This window comes from Euphorbia lathyris, chromosome 10 (assembly GCF_963576675.1).
Source record: "Euphorbia lathyris chromosome 10, ddEupLath1.1, whole genome shotgun sequence".
Taxonomy (NCBI): domain Eukaryota; kingdom Viridiplantae; phylum Streptophyta; class Magnoliopsida; order Malpighiales; family Euphorbiaceae; genus Euphorbia; species Euphorbia lathyris.
Genome location: NC_088919.1, coordinates 12827887 through 12849435, shown reverse-complemented (window position 1 = coordinate 12849435; position 21549 = coordinate 12827887). Strand labels below are relative to the sequence as shown.

At 36.4% G+C, this 21549-nt stretch overlaps 1 protein-coding gene across 1 annotated transcript; it reads left to right on the top strand.

The window, feature by feature from the left end:
- Positions 1–8657: 8657 nt before the first annotated feature.
- Positions 8658–12640, top strand: LOC136209885 (uncharacterized). Its single transcript, XM_066001506.1, has 9 exons — positions 8658–8786; positions 8879–8941; positions 9678–9776; positions 10048–10146; positions 10822–10914; positions 11124–11213; positions 11452–11524; positions 11603–11834; positions 12324–12640. The coding sequence occupies exons 1-9, from the start codon at positions 8755–8757 to the stop codon at positions 12476–12478; spliced, it is 936 nt and encodes a 311-aa protein (XP_065857578.1). The 5' UTR covers positions 8658–8754; the 3' UTR covers positions 12479–12640.
- The last annotated feature ends 8909 nt before the right edge of the window (positions 12641–21549 follow it).

Genomic DNA, 21549 nt, shown 5'->3' with positions numbered 1-21549 from the left:
GGAGGAGGAGAAACGTTAACCCATATGTCTTCCTCAACCATCTCTCTGCAATATTTTTATGGAAAGAATAAAAAAAATTATGGAAAGAAGAAGAAAAAAAAAAGTGAAGTAGATGTACAAAAGTACTCAGACTTTCCCATTTTTCAAGATACTCGAGAAACTTCCCCTCTCCCCAATATTTTTACTTTTTTATTTTTTTTGGAAGACCTAAAAGATGTAAATGGGATATTTTGGTCATTAACAAACTACAAGACCTAAATATAGTTATGGTAAATAAGTTTACTTTATTTATCTATATAAATAATTCATAACTTTATAATCTATTTTAGATATAAATAATTTATAAAATAATTTTAAATTAATTATATATAAATATTATTTATTTATTTATTACGTCATCCGGTTCGACCAATCCGAGCCATCCGATCCGACCAAGTGACCCGTGACCCAGTTACAAATCCGGTTTGATGTCCGATCCGGTTTTGATAACTTTGCTTACAAGTATGTTGAATTAAATCCATAAAATTTTGGTTTATCTTGTTCTAGGATGAATTATTAGCTAAACAACCTAAACTTGAACACCAATCTACCCAATTTTTTTTTATATATTATTTGGGAATCCACAAGCAATCCAACAAAAACCTTAGCTGCAAATAAATTATTAATTATTTTGCAACTTATCATTAACCCGACAACAAATTTAAGATTTCATGAATGAATTGTAATATAATTAAGTTTGGGTGTTACTTATAAACATACTTAATTATATCAATATTTTGCAGAATATCTAACTGCGAAACTTGGGCGAAGAGTCTAAATAATAATTAAGTTTTAGGTGTTCTCATGGTATTATAGAAAATCTAACTGCCAAACTTCATTGAATATGTTTGCGCGAAGAGTCTAGAAATGAATGAGTTTTGCCTAGAAACCTCCACCCAGAACTTTCTGTAAGTCCTTCGAATTTGTGCAAGTAATGACTCGGGACTTGATAATGACTGTCGGGGCTGATGTTCATCTAACAGGTCCATTCCTGGTAAGATCATCTTGCAGGAATTCTTTGCAAACATTCTAGAAATTGGTTTATAGCCATATTTGAGCGTTGTGTTGTAGAACCCAGCTGTTAGCTTAGAAGGGTGAGCTCGAGTTCTATACCATGAGTGCACAAGTGGGAGTTTAGCATAAATTGCTATATTCAAGTCGCCAAATACAGAGAGGCGAGGGACAGGAGGTGATCTCCATAAAAGAAGAGCTGACTCGAGTACCGAGAAAGTAAGGAATCGCCATAGTTAGACTCCCAAGCTTCACCATTGTCGTTGAAGAAGTTGTTGGAGAGAGAGAAGTTAAAGTGAGAAAATGAAAGGGGAAGGGGGGGAGAAAAAGGTATGTAAGTAATTTTATAATAGGTGGTCAACTTTTGACTTTTTGATCGGTCAAACTGCTTACGTGTCATGTTGACTTCATGTTGACCGATCATTTTTACCTGTTGTATACCAAAGTGGGAGGTCACATATAAGTTCGTACATATTAGTGAGACAAATTGAAGGTTGTACACCAAAATGTGAAATGAGACAAAGATTGTACACCATTGATGAAATTTACCCTAAATATTAATATACTTAATAGTTATTAGTTAATACATAATAGATGTGACATAAATATAATATGTAATAAACATAATATATAAATATAAACATAAGCATATAAATATAAATATAGTAGTTGTGATATAAATATAATATATAAACCGACTTTTTCTGATTTTTCGCCTAACCCGACTTGTCCGACTTTTCTGCCTTATCCGATTTGTCTGATTTATTCCGATTTGAACCGCCTATGCGGAAGAAAATTAGGCTCCCAACTTATTTCGACCATTTATAGAAAATTGGGCGGTGTTGTAAAAATCAACGATATATCGGCTGACTAGTCGCCGACTTGACCGATTTGTACAATACTGTTTGAGAAGGACTAAGGACATGTTGCTCATGTATGGAGGTGGAGAACTTAAAATTGAAGAATTTTCAGATGCTAGTCATCTAATAGATGAGAATGATTACAAATCCCAAACAGAATACATGTTTATCCTAAATGGGGGTTCAGTCAGTTGGAAGAGTTCCAAATAAGAAAGTGTTGCTTTCTCATAAACCGAATCAGAGTACATCGCAGCTAGAGAAGCAGCAAAAGAGGTGGTTTTGATTAGGAAGTTCGTGACAGAACAAGGAGTGGTGTCTGACATTATGAATCTCATTACTCTGTACTGTGATAACAATGGAGCCATTACACAAGCAAAGGAACCATGGTCTCATAATGGATCCAAGCATTATCTCAAGCGACATCACTTCATCAGAGAGATTATAGACATGAGAGATGTGAGAATAGAAAGAGTACCCACAAAGGACAATGTTGCCGATCCGTTGATGAAGGCCTTAACCCAAAGAGTTCATGGTCGTCATTTTAATTCTTTTGGGATTAGTTTCAGAAACAATTGGCTTTAGTCCAAGTGGGAGATGTTGGGGTTTAGTGTCCTGTAGACAATTGTTGTAGGATATAAACTATTTGTAAATGAATTGTTGATTATCGTTTGTTTTTATAAGATATAGTATGTTTAACTATATAAAGGCATTAATCTTTTAACAGAACTAATTAAGTTAATTAAAAGAAATCCCAAGTTTATTTAAGTGATCATAAAGTGTTCACACAAGCATGAAGTGAGACTAAACTTTATAATAAACCAATAAAACTTAAAGCAATCCCACGTTAAATAATATATTTATGAGATTAACATAGTGCTGTTGAGACTTATACGTAATAATGTCTTCTATTATGAACAGAGAGCTGATCTCACAAGCTTTAGATATGGAGATATCTAGACAATTACATGGATCCGGTGAAGGAGTTCATTAGGATTAGGGACCTGACTTGAGATAACATGATGGATGGATTTATCCGAATGTCACTTATTTCATCTCAAATGGTATTAGTAGGTATAAGTATTCATCAGACTCAAAAAAATAAAATTAATTAGTGATTCTAGATTCTAGAGTGTGGTGCTTTGACTCTGTTCAAATACGATCCACTACAGAGGGAATAAAGTAATAGTAGGATAGTTAATGTTAGATTGAGCATTCGTCACTCTTGATAGATAGGAGATATATCCATGGCCTCTTGTGTAGAATTAACTAAAAATCCTTGCAAAGTGACCGGGTTAAGAGTAGAAATGAAGATTTCACTTAACCTATCTATTTAGAGTTAATTCTACTTGAACAAGTAAAACAAACATCTCATAATATGTAACTTGACATATTCCATAGTTACAGATGCGTCTAAGGCTATAGCTGATGAAGGATCGCATTGCACTGGACCTAATACGGAAAGGTAAATATCAGTATCAACCTGGCTTCTTATCGCTCTGGGGGAATGTTTACGGTTCTGCTAGTAATAGTTATCGAACTCATTCCGTTATATATTTAGTTAAAATTAATCAGGTTGAATTAATTTCAATAAATATATATAACTAGCAGCGGTAAAAACCTAATGGGTTTTATATGGGACTTGGAATCGGAGGACGAAATTGTAATTAGGGGAGATGAAGTGTATGTCCAAATTTTATGTGTATTAAGGATGAAATAGTTTAATTGATAATTATAATTAGATTATGGTTATAATTAAATTATCTGATTATGTGATAATATTAATTAGAAGGTTTCATGTGATTAAATCTCTAACATAAATAAATTTCTAATTTTTTTTTGTAGGAAAGGAAAGAAAACAAAGAAAAACAAAGAAAGCCGCCTAGTCCGGGATCAGCCTGGGAAAACTGACCCTCCCTAAATCATCCAGGATCAGAGACGAAATGGATATCGGAGGAGAAGAAAAGGTTGAAAGACCCAACATCCTTGAATGACCTTCAACCGCAAGACGGTCTGCTACACGATTTTGCTCCCTATAAATATGAGTGAAGCTAAGAAAATCAAAGGAGGAGCCAATCCTTCTAATACCTTTGATTAAATTTTGGCTACTCAGGCAAAACGCATTGTTTTCTGAAATCATTTTGACCGCTTTAAGGTTATCAGACTCCACCAGAAGGTTCTTCACCCCCAGATTTTTAGCTAGCTTCAGACCAGAAAAAATCCCCCAAAGCTCAGCCGAGAAAGATGAACCTAAACCCAAATTCTGAGAGAAACCAGAAACCCAACCACCACCATCATCTCTCAGAACCCCTCCTGTGGAAATTTTCCCGTCCTTTAGACAAGAACCATCAGTGTTAAGCTTAAGCACACATTTTCTAGGCTTAACCCAGCCTAAGAGATGGGCCTCCTTCCTCTAAATAGCCCTAGCCAAGGGATCCTCAACGAAGCTATCCCCCAAGGTGCAAATTTTCTTGGAAAAGTAATCCAAGACATTAGGCAAAACAACCTTTTCTCCTCCAAAAATCTCTTCATTTCTCCATTTCCAAATCTGATGGCATACCACCACAAATAAGAGAACACCCTGATTCAACTCAGCCAAAAGATTCCCATTAATCCCATATCATGCTCAGAGTGGGCTAAAAAAGAAGATAGCACATTTCTAGGGAGAACTTTCCTCCAAACCTCTTTACTTTTCTCACAGTCTCTAAGAGCATGGCATAAAGTTTCTTCATTACCTCTGCATCTGCCACAGGCTCCAGACTCCACCAAATGCCTCCTTTTCCTATCAGAATTAGTAAGCAACCTATTTTTAACTCCTAGCCACAGGAAGCTTCTAATACGGTACAGTACTTTCAAGACCCAAATCATCTTCCACACCCCTTGGGTGCGAAGTGTCCAATTCCTGACAGAAAGCCTGAAAGTCGATTTGCAAGAATAGGCCCCCTCTACATTCTTCTCGCCAAACACACTTGCCTGGGAGTTTCCTACTTCAGCTATAGGGGGTACGTCCACAGGAATATTCTCCTTCTCCAAGGGTATAACCCATTGGTCAGAAACTGGATCACTGGCAATGTCATCCGCCACCTCGCCCTCTTCAGCTTCTTTCTCGAGGGACTTCCGAACTTGTGCACGAAGAAAGCTCCTGGAATCCTCTATCTGGTTAAGCTTTTGAACTTCAACAGGGCTGGGAATGTCAAATAAAGGATCTTTAAAATTCAGATCCGGATTTGTCTCTAGGAAATAGGCTATCAACATTTCGCCATAGTAAAAAGCTTGTTCTCCTGCTGTGGACTCCGCTGCCTCTAGAGCCTCCTTCTGCTTCTTCTTGTCCTCCTCGATCTTCTCTTGAAGTTGTTTTATTTCAGCCTCCTTCTGGGCGAGGGCGGACGCAGCGGATGCCGCCTCACTTTCCAACCTTGCAATAGTGGCCTTATCCGCCACTCCTTGAAGAATCTCAGATTCAACCGAACGAAGTCGGGTGAACGCCTGTTAAGAAAGAAATACATTAAGCATCAGAACGTATGATGAATTAGATTCAAAACACCCTTTCTATCACAAAGCTTACCTCAATAAGATCCATCCTAGTCTTTTGGATGTGAGTGGAGGCCGGGATCTTGCTGAATTTGCTCTGGACTAAGCTCAACTGGCTAAAAGCCTCATCCAGGTCATTGATGAGGGACTCGTTCCTCAAGGTCCCATAGCCCCCATATTTGGAAGCCCAGTATTGGCCTAGATCAGACTTCGGCACCTGAACAAAATGATGTATTGTCAGAATATCATAACAATGTAACTACTCAAGCTGAATATGGCGTATCAGCTTTACCTGATCATCTTCCCTCACTACCGAAGTGGCGGACTTTTGGGCATCCGCCATAAGCTTTGAGGCGGGAAGAGTTTTGCGTCTCCTCACTTGCGTATCATCTGAGGCATTCGCCTTACGCTTGCCAGTATTCACCGCAGGATTCACCGCCTTGGCCTTTCTTTGAGCTGCCAGCTCCATCAGCTTTTTTCGCCTCTCTGCAAGAGCGGCACTGGCCTTAGAAACACCCCTGCCAAGTAAAATCCAACAATTAAAAAAGAAGAAACTCTATACCTTGATCAAATTGTGCAATGCGGGAATAAACAAAAGTGTCCTCCTCCTGGCGGATCAGAGGGACATCGCTCAGCATGAAGGTCAAAGCATCAGTGTATGACCAGGAACCCGCCTTCACCGCTCATAGAGTTTCAATATAAACTTCATCAGTCTCCGTCAGAATGCGCATATCTCCCGTCATATGTTGAGGCCTGGGATTCCAGCAGGAAGGGAAACCTAGAGGTTCGCCCTCCTTTATCTTCACGAAGAAGAACTTTTCATCCCAGCAATGAACATTGGACATCTTACCGTAAAAGGGGGCGTAAGGCCCAAACTTGGAAAAAGTATAAAAAGACTCTGAAGCTCGTTTGCCGGGTTTGTGAAGAGCACGGAAGACACGGGGTGTACAGACTACCCCAAGATTTGACGCTAAGTAGCAATCGAGAGCTAGATCAAGCCAACCATTGGGGTGCAGTTGACATACGGTGATATCAAAATAGGAAAGTATATCCGCCATCATCTTCGATAGAGGCAGATGAAATCCTCTCTCCACATGACTATAGTATACAGTTAAGTAACCGCTTGGCGGATCGGCTGGTCTATGGTTCGCCTCAGCTAGCAAAGTCTCATAGTTCTTTATCCAAGGGAATGTATCCGTCAGATACGCCAGATCCGCATAACTCATATGTGACGAAGTAGAAGAAGCTCGGGGAGCTTTTCTCCTAACAGGGACAAATGAAGAAGCATCCATCCCTGAAAATCTCCTAGAATGATCTAAACGAGTTTGACTCCTATTACACACCGAGTTTCGCAACTCGGTTAAATCTATGCTATTTGTATGGTCAGAAGAAAGAATTTTCTCTGACGAGGAAGACGACGAAGTCCAACTGAACTCAACGTCTGAAGCAGATGGTAAGTTAAACAGATCAACGGTTGCTTCGGAAGAGGAGGAACAACTCCTAAACATTCAAAGAAAATAGAAATAGATCAAGAACATGGAGAACTTACATGAAAAAGGGATGAAGAAAAGCTGGAATTCCGAAGAGAGAGCTCTGAAGCAGGAAAAAGGTTTCTGTAGAAAGAGTAGGAATAATGAAAGAAAGAAGGACGAAGGAAAAAGATGTCGAAAAGACATCTCTACTCTCACTCCTAGAACAGAACTCCATCACCACGTGTCACCGATCGGATGGTCTAAAAAAGGGTGCACATTAAATGATCGTAATGATGACGGCGCATGGCACATCAAAAGCCCTAAAAGACTTTTAGGCATTTTTCGGGGGCTTCTGATAACATTGAGATATTATTCGAGGACCAAAGAAGATATTTACCACGAGATGCGCCATGTTCGGCGTATCAAAGAGCTCCGCTAAAGGCTGATCACAGAGACAGGATCCCCCAAGATCCGTGGCGGATCGCCAAGGGCGAATCTCCTTATAAACGGTCAGGTTAGACGCAGGAATAAAGATTAATAAATGCGCATTAGTTTCCCTTAATAGCCATCTTAAAGGAAACCTGTAACCCGCCATTAATGAAGCATTAATGGAACTAAGCTATTATAACTCATCAACCCTATAAATAGCCTACAGCTAGGGCTATCAAAGGTACACATACTTTCTATATTCTCTAAGCTTTGTCAATTCAGTTTATTCTCCAAATCTCTACTGACTTTGGCATCGGAGCTTCCCCCGCCGATCCCAACGACGCCCCCCACAGGGACGAACTCCGATCAGAATTTCTCCACTTGTTATCAAAATATATAATAGATTAATGGATTTTTAAATCATTTGAAATACGTGAACCTATTATATGTCATGCAATATTTTGAACGATATATTATAAACTCAAAACGGAGAAGTGATAAATGAAAAATTGATGCTTAAAGTGAACCAATTGAAATAGTTTTGAAGAGGATAAAAGAAAAATAAACTTCTCCATCTCACATAGAAAAAAAACCGAGAATTTACGCAAAGATGCAGTTGAAACACCACCGGAATAGGGGTACACCCACATAGTGTGGGCGACGGAAATGCTATACCAAAATGAGGGCCTTTGCACCAAGATGGCCGGACCGTCGATCCTCGATATATTTCAAGATACTAAGTATAGATTATTGACTTTATTTAGCTTTAAGCCGACATGTATTTCTTTTAAACCCAAAAATCAATATCAATTTTTTTTAAAGAAGTATAGATTAACCGGTAATATATGAAATTGTAAATTTTGCCCCTAACTTAATATGCATGATCAATTTTATCCATATTTGATAGAAAATTTGAACAAAATGTATATAATTATTTGACTTGTTATTTAAATATTACATACAACTTTCTGAACATCAATCGTGTAAAATGTTTGTTATATTAAACATGTCAAAATGTAAAAAATATTAAGTTTATAATGTATAAGTTAAATAAAATGGGTAAAACCGTTTCAATTCATCAAATAACGTTGAAACCATATTTTCTAAGGCTTAATACATCATTTGGTCCCTAAACTTGTGAAAAAAGCTTGATTTACCTTTTGAACTTTCAAAGTGTCTCAATAGCTCCAGTACGCTGAACTTGCACAAAATATAATCAATTGATTGTAAAAAAATAATTGGAATTTAATTGATCAAAACTCAAAAATTAATTGTAATTTTTTAACTTTTCCAAATACATGTAGACGCCCCAACCTAACCTATATACAGTCACAGTCATTTAGGACTATAGAGAATATCGTTCATTGTTTGTTTGCTTAAATTCGAAGGAAACTAGGGATCATCGATCGATATCGATGGAAGGAGGTGTATCTGAAGAACTGAAATCGTATGGACTATAGTGTTTTCAAAAGCTTTCATTATCTTCTATGTCTGCTTATTATTAAATTAATTTGCGTTTTTTTTCTTTTTTGCTTAAAGACGAGCTGCTGCATCACAAGGAAGCTCCAAGCGTCGTCGAGTCAAGAAGAAGCTTGCCTCTAGGTAACGTTTCTAATTTACGATTAATTTCTTCACCGATTCTTAGAGTTTGTTTGTTTTGGGGTTAGAGGAGGCTAACCTTGTTTAGTTTAACTAAGTGGCTTCACCGAATCAAATACACACTGTATTGTTGGGGGTTTAGATTTTTTTGCAAAACAAATACCACTCTCTGATTGATAACATTGTGGGTTTGGTGTTTTCTTCTTATTGCTATGTTCTGAAAAGCTTCATAACATCTTTTAGGGTTTTGATTACAGATTAAATCCTGATTAGTTAATAATATTGATTGATAACATTGTGAACAAATGACTCCATCTCCTTGTCCTTGTTCCTGCCCCATCTCCTTGCCTCTGCTTTAGTTCAGAGTCTCCATGGTTTAGTTCCTTGTATAAGGAAAAACAAAAGCAAGTAACAAAAATGGTCGAAAAAAATGAAATATACCTTCAGTTTGGCAGCCTTCTGTGTGGAAGAACTGATACTTTCGTATGGAATCGTCTCACTCCAATAACGGATGTATGGACAAATAGGATTTGGTGACAAACTTCATGATTAGTTGATAGATAATACTGTTTTCTTTGATAAATATGTGAAAGGTATTGTAAATTCATGTCTTGTGGACTTTTAGCATGGATTGGTTGTTGGCTTTGACATTTTCTTCTTTATTGCTCTGTTCCGAAAAGTTTTCACATCACATGTTTATGTTTGCACTTTCACTTATTTTTTTGTTTTGCATATGAAGGATGCAATGTGGAGGTGATGCCTCTCATGGACAGATGGGTGTGGGCTCGGAGAGTCACCTAGTCAAGTGTAAGAGGATCAAGAAGAAGCGAGTGTCTAGGTAAAGTTTATAATTAACAATTAATTTCTTCACTCATTGTTAGGTTATGGTCCTTATGGATTCTTGTTGAATCAAATAGATGAAATCCGCATTAGTTGATAATATTGATCAATAACATTGTGAAATATTACTGCAGAAGGTAGTAGGCCTTGTTGTTGTGACTTGGTTATAGGGTTTGATGTCTTCTTCTTATTGGTATGTTCTGAAAAGCTTCCGCTTTACAATTTTTAACACGAGTCTGTGCTTCATTTTGTTTGTTCTTCAATTAAAGGTTGCAAAGAGGACCTGATGCCTCCAAAGGGAATATGGCTGGAGGCTCCGACGGTCACCAGGTCAACCGTAAGAGAGTCGAGGAGGAGTCTTTCTCTTGGTAAAGTTTCTAATTTATAACTAATTGCTTCACCTTATTTTTAGGGTTTGGAATTTTGGTGAATCAAATACCACAGACTGATTACAGACGAAATCCTGATTAGTTAATAATATTGATTGATAACATTGTGAAAAGTTGGTGCACAAGGTCTACTTGACATGAATTCATGTCAAGTAGACCTTGTTGTTGTGACATTTAGCATGACTTGGTTGTCGGGTTTCATGTTTTCTTCTTGTTGCTCTGCTCTGAAAAGCTTTCACATTACATGTTTATCATTAGACCGTGCTTTTCGTTTTGTTTGTACTGCAATTAAAGGTTTCAAAGAAGAACTAATGCCTCCCAAGGAGGCTCCGAGCGTCACCAAGTTAAGCGTAAGAAAGTCAAGAAGGAGAGTGTCTGTTGTTAAAGTTTCTAACTTGTAACTAATTGCTTCACCTTGTTCTTAGGCTTTTTATTTGTGGCAAATCAAATACCACGGCCTAATTACAGATGAAATCCTGATTACTTAATAATATAAAATTGTGAAAAATTACTGCAGAAGCTAGTAGGCCTTGTTGTTGTGACTTGGTTGTAGGGTTTGATGTTTTCTTCTTATTGCTCTGTTCTGAAAAGCTTTCGCATTACATGTTTAAACATAAGTCTGTTCTTTTCATTTCGTTTGTTCTGCAATTCAAGGTTTCAAAGAGGTGCCTCCGAAGGAGATACAGCTGGAGGCTCCAACTGTCACCAGGTCAAGCGTAAGAGACTCAAGGATGGGTCCTTCTCTGGGTAAAGTTTCTCATTTATAATTAATTGCTTCACCTTATTTTTAGGGTTTGGATTTTTGGCGAATCAAATTCCACAGAGACGAAATCCTGATCAGTGTAATATTGATTGATAACATTGTGAAACGTTGAGGTTTCATGAATTCATGTCAAGTTGTGACATTTAGCATGACTTAGTCTGTGCTTTTCATTTCGTTTCTTCTGCAATTAAAGGTTGCCAAGAGCAATTGACGCCACTCAACGACAGATCGATGGAGGCTCCGCCCGTGGCCGTTTGAGGGGTACTACAGTCACGAGCCCTAGGTGATGATTAATTTCCTCATTAATTGTTAGGGTTTCAAATATTGGTCTGTGAGTAGTTGATCTGTCATATTTGGCGAGTCAAATAGCATGGTTCGAGAATGAACCAAATCATTAATAGTTGATAGATAACTCTGCAAAAGATTTATCTGTCTATATATTTTTTAGTTATTGCTAGCTTCTGTTCAGCTATTAGTATGACTATAATACTAATTTTTAACATGATTCTTGAGCAAAACAGTTTAGTCGCAATCTTGAAGGAAGTGAATCTTGGATATGCGAAGATGGCTTTGGAATTTTATGAAAAGAACCAGGTTTCCTGTCTGCTCTCTTTCATATTTATTTTAACCACTTGTGCTGCAGCATTTCTAATTTTACACAATGTTGGTTAGGATGCTGAGTTTGAAGTTTTAGAAGTCCTGGATGTAAGTGGTTCGAGATTACAACTCCCTGAATCTGAGGACGATCAATATTGGATTCATATCAGCTTCATTGCTAAACGCAAGAATGCTGACTGCAGTGATGTCTCTCCAAAACACTTCTTTGGTGAATTGCTTAAAGATGATTGTTCAGGGAAATTTCATGCCACGTGCTGTTCTACATTTGAGCCTAGTGATGACCCTGGTAATGCGCATATTATCCTTTGTTGCATTTGTTTTGTTTAATTTAGGTTTAAAACATCTTGTATTTGTCCCCATTTACTTTCCCCATTATGTGGGGATGGGGAGAAAAAAAACCCCGGGGGCGGAGATGGGGAACTCTCTCCCACGTCCCCAAGGGGATTCTTAAATGTTCTTTTTACTTTGGACAATTTGTAGATTAGGCTTAATACATAAATGCACCCTCAAACTTGACAAGTTTGTTCCCTTGGCACCCTGAACTTTCACATATACGTATTACACACTCATACTTGACTAAACTAAACCTCATCCACACTAAATTGCAATATAACATTTATATTTAGTCAAGTATAGGTGCGTGATAGGTCCATGTTAAAGTTTAGGGTGCCAAGAGAAGAAACTTGTCAAGTTTAAGTGTTTATTTATGTATTAAGCCTTGTAGATTATGTTTGGGAACTCTCTCACCTTGATTGGAATGCTATTGACTATGCAGGATTCGACCACGGTTGTATATTTTGCTTGCCTGATCAGAAATTTCATCCTACCGATGGATATTGTGTTGGTCGTCCACCCTGGTATATACCGAAAGTGGTATATGGTCATCCGCCATGGCTTTATGACGAAAATGGTACATGTTTAATCAAGTGACTGGTATCTATAGGCCCGAACAAGATTAGAAGCTAACTTCGGTGACTTGTCGTCTGTGTGACAATTGATAAACTTAACTTATATATGCCTATTAAGAGTTTAAGTTTTGTCTTTTATTATATTTGTATTTTGAAATTCAATACAAAAATTATATTAGAGTAATTTAAGGGATTTGAAAGATATATATTTAAACAAAAGGTTGGGCTTGTGTTATTAGGTGAATGATAAAATGGCAACCTATAACAAAATGGTTCAATTGGGATGGGATGTTTAATCTGTTAAGTAGTACTATTTATCTAAACTTAGCTCAACTACTATTTTCACAAAAGGCTTGGGTTGTGCAAGCTAACGGAACTAATTTCCAATGGTCATTTTCACATTTTTTTTATGCAATCATTGAGCTATATAATATAATTAAAACTTGTTAAATTCAATAAGTAATAATTTTGTTAAATTCAGAAAATCGTGAATATGTTTGAATAAAAGAACTATAAAATTTATTCCTTAATCGTTTGGATTAGTTTTCTTGAATCCAGGTAATGCTATATAGAATATATTGAACAATTAATTTTAGACTGAATTAACATAATTTCCCCGTAATTTATCAAATCAGAGTTTAACGGAGTAATATCAATGACGTGTTCCGTTTCGTTATGGAGGCCTAAATTGGTACTATTTTTTAAACGTTAAAACTATATTGGTGCTATTTTGTACGTAGAGTCTAAAAATCATAGGTCTATTTTGGTATCTTACCCCTATAATTAATTTAGGGTCTAATTTAGGATTTCTTGGGATTTATAAAAATAACATGGGCTGGTTTAACCCGACATGTAGCATCTAGCCCATCCCGTAGCATTTAAAATTTTTTTTGTTGACGGGCTAGCCCCCCGACCAATAGGTCCTGGCTCTACCACTGTTTATTAGCCTTTTAAAAATGGTATTATACAAATATTTGCGGAATCAGATAAATGTGCAAATTAAGTACTTATTGTTGTCTTTAAAACCTTTTTAAGTAAATATGATAAAAGTTATCTTAATGAAATATTTGCAATCAAAATATAAAGACAATAAATAAAGAGAATAGAGATAGAAAGTTTCAGCCACACGATTTATCCTGGTTCGGCAACTACGACTTACGTCATATCCTCGAGAGAACCTTTCGAGACTTTCTATTGTGATTCTTTTCCACTGTGATTTATATTACGCTAGGTTACGTTAGGGATCATAAGCTCAATGATTGTTTATAAAAATAAATGAAAGCTTAAAAAATTACAAAACCTTTGCACTCACAAATTAATCTGTTAAGTAGTACTATTTATCTAAACTTAGCTCAACTACTATTTTCACAAAAGGCTTGGGTTGTGCAAGCTAACGGAACTAATTTCCAATGGTCATTTTCACATTTTTTTTTATGCAATCATTAAGCTATATAATATAATTAAAACTTGTTAAATTCAATAAGTAATAATTTTGTTAAATTCAGAAAATCGTGAATATGTTTGAATAAAAGAACTATAAAATTTATTCCTTAATCGTTTGGATTAGGTAATGCTATATAGAATATATTGAACAATTAATTTTAGACTGAATTAACATAATTTCCCCGTAATTTATCAAATCAGAGTTTAACGGGGTAATATCAATGACGTGTTCCGTTTCGTTATGGAGGCCTAAATTGGTACTATTTTTTAAACGTTAAACCTATATTGGTGCTATTTTGTACGTAGAGTCTAAAAATCATAGGTCTATTTTGGTATCTTACCCCTAAAAACCATGCTCATACCTATTGAGACCGTTTTCCCTTGTTGAAATTAAGGATGTTGTGTTCTCTATACACCTGAACAAGAATCCTGGCATTGATGGATTTAATCCATACTTTTATCAAAAATTTTGGGATGTTATAGGTGACCATATTACAACTTCTTGTTTGAACTCGCATAGGCTTTATTGAGATAGATAAACCAGAAAGACTCCCCCTTCCCGATAACCGTATATGAGAATTTCATCTCGTATAGCTCAAACAGAACCACCAAAATACTAGTTCAAACAAATATGTGTAATATAAACTTTTTAATCATGTGATTCAATGATGTAAGTCTCTATTTTTGTATGCCAATATTATACAAATTCCAATGTCGAAGCCATCTTTTAGATTTATATCCCTATTTTACATCAAAAACACTTCACTCTAGCTCGAATTATGATGAACAAGAAAACAGTAGAAGTTTGGGACTCATTGGCTGCTCCTGATACTCCAATATTTCATTCAAGATTGATTACTGAAATTGTAAGTTTTATTTGTTTTTTTGAATATGATGTCGGTTCAAAAAAAAATTGTATACCATGAAATATGAACAAATGTAATTACGCGCGTTAGACATGGGCTTTGAGGAACAACTCAAAAGCAGACCCGCGTTATGACGCTACAGTATTGTTTAGACTCGGAGTACAATTGAAAAATGACAGCTCGACGGGACCTGTGTCGAAGAAAGATTCGCCACCCAGATTTTAGGTCAGAGAAGGTTAATGAGATTCCTTGTGAGAAGCAAGTGGATTCGGGAAGTTAGGTACGCTTGGAGAAGGTTAATATTCATTCGAAAAGAAATATTAAACAATTCCAAAGTCGCCCAGTGAACCCACCTCATACAAGCAGACAATTAATAACTCTTTTGTTTTTTAAATTCATTTTGTTTGAAAAAATCAATTTTAATGGAATATTACACATGTACACACAAAATAAATAAATATCAAAATATTATCATCCCAAAAGCAATGAAATAATTACAAATTAAATACAATCACGTTCGGGCATTCCTGAATATTTATTCCTAACCAAAATAACGTTCTCACATATTTCTACTAACTCAAAGTAAAAGGTTAGAACCAAATAACATAGCTATACAATTAACTATGATGCATAAATGGACCAAGGACTAAAATGAATAAACTTAAATTGTTTATTCTGGGACCTGATTGAAAGAAAGAGAAGACTTCAAATTAAGGACTAAAGTGAATAAAATAAAATTACTAAATTTTGAATTAAAACGGTAAAATATAAGTTTGTTAAAACATGGATTAAAATGAATAAAAAGGAAAGTTATTAGATTGAGGATTAAAATGAATAAAAATAATGTTAATAAAATGAGTAAATAAGAAAGTTATTAAATTAGGGATTAAAGTGAAGAAAAAATAAAGTTATTTGATTATGGATTAAAATAAATAAAAATAAAGTTCTTACATTAGGGATTAAAATGAATAAATATAAAGTTGTTATATTAGGGATTAAAATGAATAATTTTTTTTATAACTATCAGTACTTAAACGATCGTGATATGAAATTTATCTCGAATTGATTCATTTATTTTAAATCATCGTTACGAATAAAATAAACCAATTAAATCAATAATATTAACTTGTAATACTATTTATATGAGATTTGAATATAAAAGTATAAATAAAAAAAACGGATTAATTGGAATAAACAAAAAGACTAAAAACAAGTGATTTAACTAGTAAATCATTTTTTGAGTTAAACAACAAACGGATATTTCCCTTATAAACCTTTACTTAGGTTGTGGGTGGGATGATTGGAAAAATCATTATATGAATAATGGACTACGGAATTTAGTTTCAAAAATTAGATTTGACTTGGATGGTTTCGGCAGAGTTACAACTATTTTTAGTGTGAAATTCATCCTTCTGAAAGTTGTGTAAGAGCTACTATTTACATGCTAGAATTAGGATTCGGGGTTAATTATGGAAAAAGTAGAAAAAAAAGGGTAAAACGGTTAATTTTCACTTAACATTTCAAAGCCCTAAAAATGCACTAACGAGGAGACAAGTGTGGCTAAAAATGATGTTGCCATACGCCTAACTGCATCAATCGTGCTGGCGCGTGCAAAGCATGTGTCGAAAAGTGTGGCTGGTGCGTGCAAAGCACATGTCGACAAGTGTGCCCGGCAAGTGCAAAGCACATGCCAGTAGGATGCCGACACATGTATGACACGTGTCTAACACATGCCCCCAAAATCCTATTTGTAGTTTTACAGCCCGAAAAGGTCTTTTCCGACCTTCGATTTTGGTAATTCTTGTTCCGTTAGACTCGTTTTGACAAGATGGATATTTTTGTGTTTGATCTATGGCTAAAAATGGCCCTATCTAAGGTTACTGTCCAATTTCATCCCGGATATTCACATAGTTAATATTTTTTTTGGTTAGACCTCCGAATTGAGACGTGTTATGATACTCTCGGTGACACAAATCACTAAGATATCCTAAAATTCAATTGGGTGCTCTGAAATTTAGGTTTTGAATGAGAATGATTGACTTTAACTGGATATAAAAAAGGGTCAAAAACAAATTAATGGATGAATTTATACGGCTATGTTATAGTGGAAGTAAAAAATATAAAATTAATTAAAATATGTATGTGATAAGGGTATAAAAATTAGAATATGATATGATAAAAGAAGTTGAATAATAGTTAACCCATAATATCACCAAAACATTAAAAAAAAAAAAAGGTTGTTGCAGCAAGGTAATCAAATTCAACAGAAAACAAACTAACGTATATATGTGAGAACAGAAACTATAAGTATGTTGATGGGTTAAGTAAGTGGGACGACTCGGGCTTGATATCCTGATCAAATCAAGGGATATGGAATTTCAACACCAGAGACGGCGTTAAAGGCAATCCTGCCAAATCCGTTTCTACCATAATCTATGCCATAAGTGTCCAAAAACTCCCAGTATCCGCACATCCTGTTACTACGGCTGCTCCTCCATTTTTTATAGCCAGAAATAACCACTGAATGTCTGACCCTCAAAGAATGACCCGTTTTTCTGCAGATACCCAAGGCAGTGTGGGTTGACCGTATAGTGAACCAAGCCACGAAGGGACCGTCTTTCCTCAATTTGGCAATAAGGTCGTTGATTACAGCTTCTGAGTCACCATCATACGATGATTCATTTATGGTTTCAACATGCCTTAGTTTAAAGCGCTCCCATTCCTGTAAGTAAAATATAATTAACAGGTTTCCAAATGAAATTATTATTCAAGTTTCATCAAATCAAAGTGAGTTAAAATCAGAAGCTCAACTGGTTTAAAATCTTAGCAAATAGCACCAAGAACCAAGTTTTAAAGAGTTGTCCCAGCACCAAAATCTTTGTTTAAGTTATTCATATATATATAGCACTAAAGCATCAATCAAATAATGGAAATCTCAAGTTACCGGCACTTCACGAGGAAGGGGGAGTACTGGTCGATCTCTCTCACCCAAAGCCCGGTATGGCCATGCAGCTGCGGTAGTCACTCCGATCTCATCCATACCAAGGCCAATACATTCGTTTACATATCTAACCCCGAGCAAGTTGAAAACTGTATCTTCATTTCTAAATGGAGCAATGGCATCTATTGCGTGCTGAATAGACAGCCTTGGTATGTCGATACGAGGATCCAAACTCCATTGCGCTATCCGGAATCGAGCCTCCGTGGCATTGATTATCGCGTGAACCAAACATGTGGAACCTGTTAGAACAAAAACAAAATAAAAAAAGAAAATGCTTGGATTGGATGAACAAAAAAAGAAAGAAAAACAAAATAAACAAATGAGAAACAGTGATTGATTTACTTACGTCTTCCCTGATCCTCAGGAATCGGAAGAACTAAATGCCTCTTGGTTCTGAAAGAACGCCTGCTTAGTATCCATTGTTGAACTTCATCAGTCGGGTAATATTGATATCCTTTGATCCCTGTTATCCACTTCTTCTGCCCTCTTATCCCTCTCCTCACTTTTTTCAAAAGTGTTGCCGGGAAATACGTTTTACTCATCCTCGAGAACTTATCCCACAACAACCTTTTACATGGAGCCATTTTCTGGTAAGAAGAAAATGCAATGAAATAATAATTAATAATAGTCTATTCAATAGGACTCAATAATCTAATCTGAATGAATGTATTGTATGCTAAGTTACCAATTCAGAACAACAACAAGAATGTATCGTATGCTAAGTTACCAATTCAGAACAACAACAAGAATGTATCGTATGCTAAGTTACCAATTCAGAACAACAACAAGAATGTATGTATGCTAAGTTTACCAATTCAGAGCTATGAGCATGAAAACAGAACAACAACAACAACAACAAGAATGCATTGCATGACAATGAAATCAAAGCAGCATTCATTCAAAAGAGGTTAGGTCAGGTTAGATTAGGTTTTGCAGATTCGTAGATTAGGAGAAATCAAGCATTAATAAAAGCTTATAATAACAAGCAAGAAAAAACAATCCAAATACAGAATCACAAGCAAGGAATGTCATATTTTCCAGAACCCAACCAGAAGAAGAAGAAACATACCTCTCGACAAGGAGAAGCAGCAGCAGCGCAGAAGAAGAAGATGAAGCTTCCTAGTGCGGAAGAATCGGAGCCTGGAGAAAATCGTAACGAGAGGAAAGAGTATCAGGGAAATCGTAAAGAAAATGCTTCGATGAACAAAAAAGAAATTAGAGAAGAAGAAGAAGAAACATACCTCGAGAAGCAGCAGCAGCGCAGAAGAAGATGAACTTCGTAGTGCGGAAGAATCGGAGCCTGGAGAAAATCGTAACGAGAGGGAAGAGTATCAGGGAAATCGTAAAGAAAATGCTTCGATGAACAAAAAAGAAATTAGAGAAGAAGAAGAAGAAGAAGAAACATACCTCGAGAAGCAGCAGCAGCGCAGAAGAAGATGAACTTCGTAGTGCGGAAGAATCGGAACCTGGAGAAAATCGTAACGAGAGGGAAGAGTATCAGGGAAATCGTAAAGAAAATGCTTCGATGAACAAAAAAGAAATTAGAGAAGAAGAAGAAGAAGAAACATACCTCGAGAAGCAGCAGCAGCGCAGAAGAAGATGAACTTCGTAGTGCGGAAGAATCGGAACCTGGAGAAAATCGTAACGAGAGGGAAGAGTATCAGGGAAATCGTAAAGAAAATGCTTCGATGAACAAAAAAGAAATTAGAGAAGAAGAAGAAGAAGAAACATACCTCGAGAAGCAGCAGCAGCGCAGAAGAAGATGAACTTCGTAGTGCGGAAGAATCGGAGCCTGGAGAAAATCGTAACGAGAGAGAGAGAGAGGGAAGAGTATCAGTGAAATCGTAAAGAAAATGCTTGCATGAACAAAAAAAAGAAATACCTGCACCTGTTTATATTATCGTTTTTGTTATTTGGGAGAGACAACGGAAATGGAAATGTACAGGGATAATATGGTACTTTCCTTTTTTCTATTAAAGTATCATATCCATTTAACCTATTTAAAAAAATTTCATTTCACCCCCTCCTAAATATTATTTGTTTATATGTAAAATTTCATCCAATTTAGATCCACATTTTACAAAACCGTTATCCCAAAGGCCCATCTGACATTTAGATCCTAAAAAACCACGTCTCAATATTTTTTAAAACACAAAACAAACAAACTCTGCCTAATATTTGTCATTGATGGCATATGTTAAGTATATACTAAGTAAACGTCACTATCAATCTGACTTCTTATCACTCTGGGGGAATGCCTACAGTTCTGCTAGTAACGATCCTTGAATTCATTCTATTATATATTTAGTTGAATTAATTCCAATAAATATATGCGACTAACATCGATAAGAACCTATTGGATCGCATATGAGACTTAGAATCGGATGACGAAATTGTAATTAAGGGACATGAAGTGTATGGACCGATTTTTGTATATATTATGGATAGAATAATTTAATTGATAATTATAATTTAAATTATATGATTATGTGATAATATTGATTAGAAGGTTTAATATGATTATATCTCTAGTTGATTAAATTCCTAAATAATTTGAAAACAATAATAGATCTTTGTAATTATATGTATTTGTGTGTCCCGGTGCACTGTTCCTGTCCATTGAAAAACTGAAAAAAATTCCCTCGTGAACCATCTGGTCCCGGTGCACTGTTCCTGTCCATTGAGAGTATGACTCCGCAGATTTATTCCATGTCAGGACAACTCACAAGATCTTCATTTTCAGTATCAGTTACAAGCCGTCAAATTACTTCAAAGACCTCTTCAAAGGAACGCCACCTCTCCGTATCATTACGGAACAACGACGCATAGAATTCTCTTACATGATTCACAATTTGCTCCTTATCAGTTGTAAGGTTACCACTGATCTGAAGAGCTTGTATTCCATTGGACGTTTTCCGGACAGCAGCCATTCGGTGGTAAAAAGTCGAGTTCATATCCCCATCCCGTAGCCAGGTAATACGGCTTTTATCCCGGAGATATGTTTCCTTCCTCAGCAGCGCTAAATCCAGACAAGCATGTGCTTCCAACTCTTTTTTTGCGCAGCTGATTAGAATACCCTATCCTTGCAATATCCAATTGAATCCCAGTCAGGGTGTTGTTCGAATCAGAAATCGCCATATCAAGATTACCAAATGTCTCCTTATTCCACTTTCGCAGAATCTGCCTGAGGTGTTTAAGTTTCCCACTAAGGCACTACATTGGAGGAAGCCGTTGTTGAGGACTGTTCCAGAAATCCCGAATAACCTCCTTGAGCCCTGGGTGGCCAATCCACATATACTAGAACCAGAATCTAGATGGCACCCTATTAGAATTATTGCACTGGAGAATGATTGGGTTGTGGTCTGATTGATGCCTTGCCAAGGCGGTGCTGTTAAAAGTGTCCCAAAAATCTGCAAATTCCATCGAAAACATCGTTCTGTCAAGTCTGCTCTCTACCCTCGAGTTCCCACGCCTACCATTGCTCCAGGTATAGAATAGACCAAAAGCCGCAGTGTCCATGAGATCCCCTATATCCAAAAAGTTACGAAAATCCCTGCAAGGCCGTGGCGCAGACGCACGCCCTGTTTTTTCATGAGAGCCAAGTACAGTGTTGAAGTCCCCTAGAATGGCCCATCTTCCCTTCAACAATGCTAACTAAACTAGTATGTTGTCAAACATAAGTGCCCGTCTGTTAGCCCAGACACTACCATACACAAAGCAGAGATAGTTTGAGCCTCCGAAGCACTGCAAATTAACCAAAATATATTGATCGCTCTTCTGACA

Bases quoted from the DNA above. Each gene is read 5' to 3' on its own strand.
- LOC136209885 (XM_066001506.1), top strand. From the start codon at position 8,755: ATGGAAGGAGGTGTATCTGAAGAACTGAAATC. The intron at 8,942-9,677 runs GTAACGTTTCTA...TTGCATATGAAG, and splicing joins AAGAAGAAGCTTGCCTCTAG to GATGCAATGTGGAGGTGATG. The intron at 11,835-12,323 runs GTAATGCGCATA...TTGACTATGCAG, and splicing joins TGAGCCTAGTGATGACCCTG to GATTCGACCACGGTTGTATA.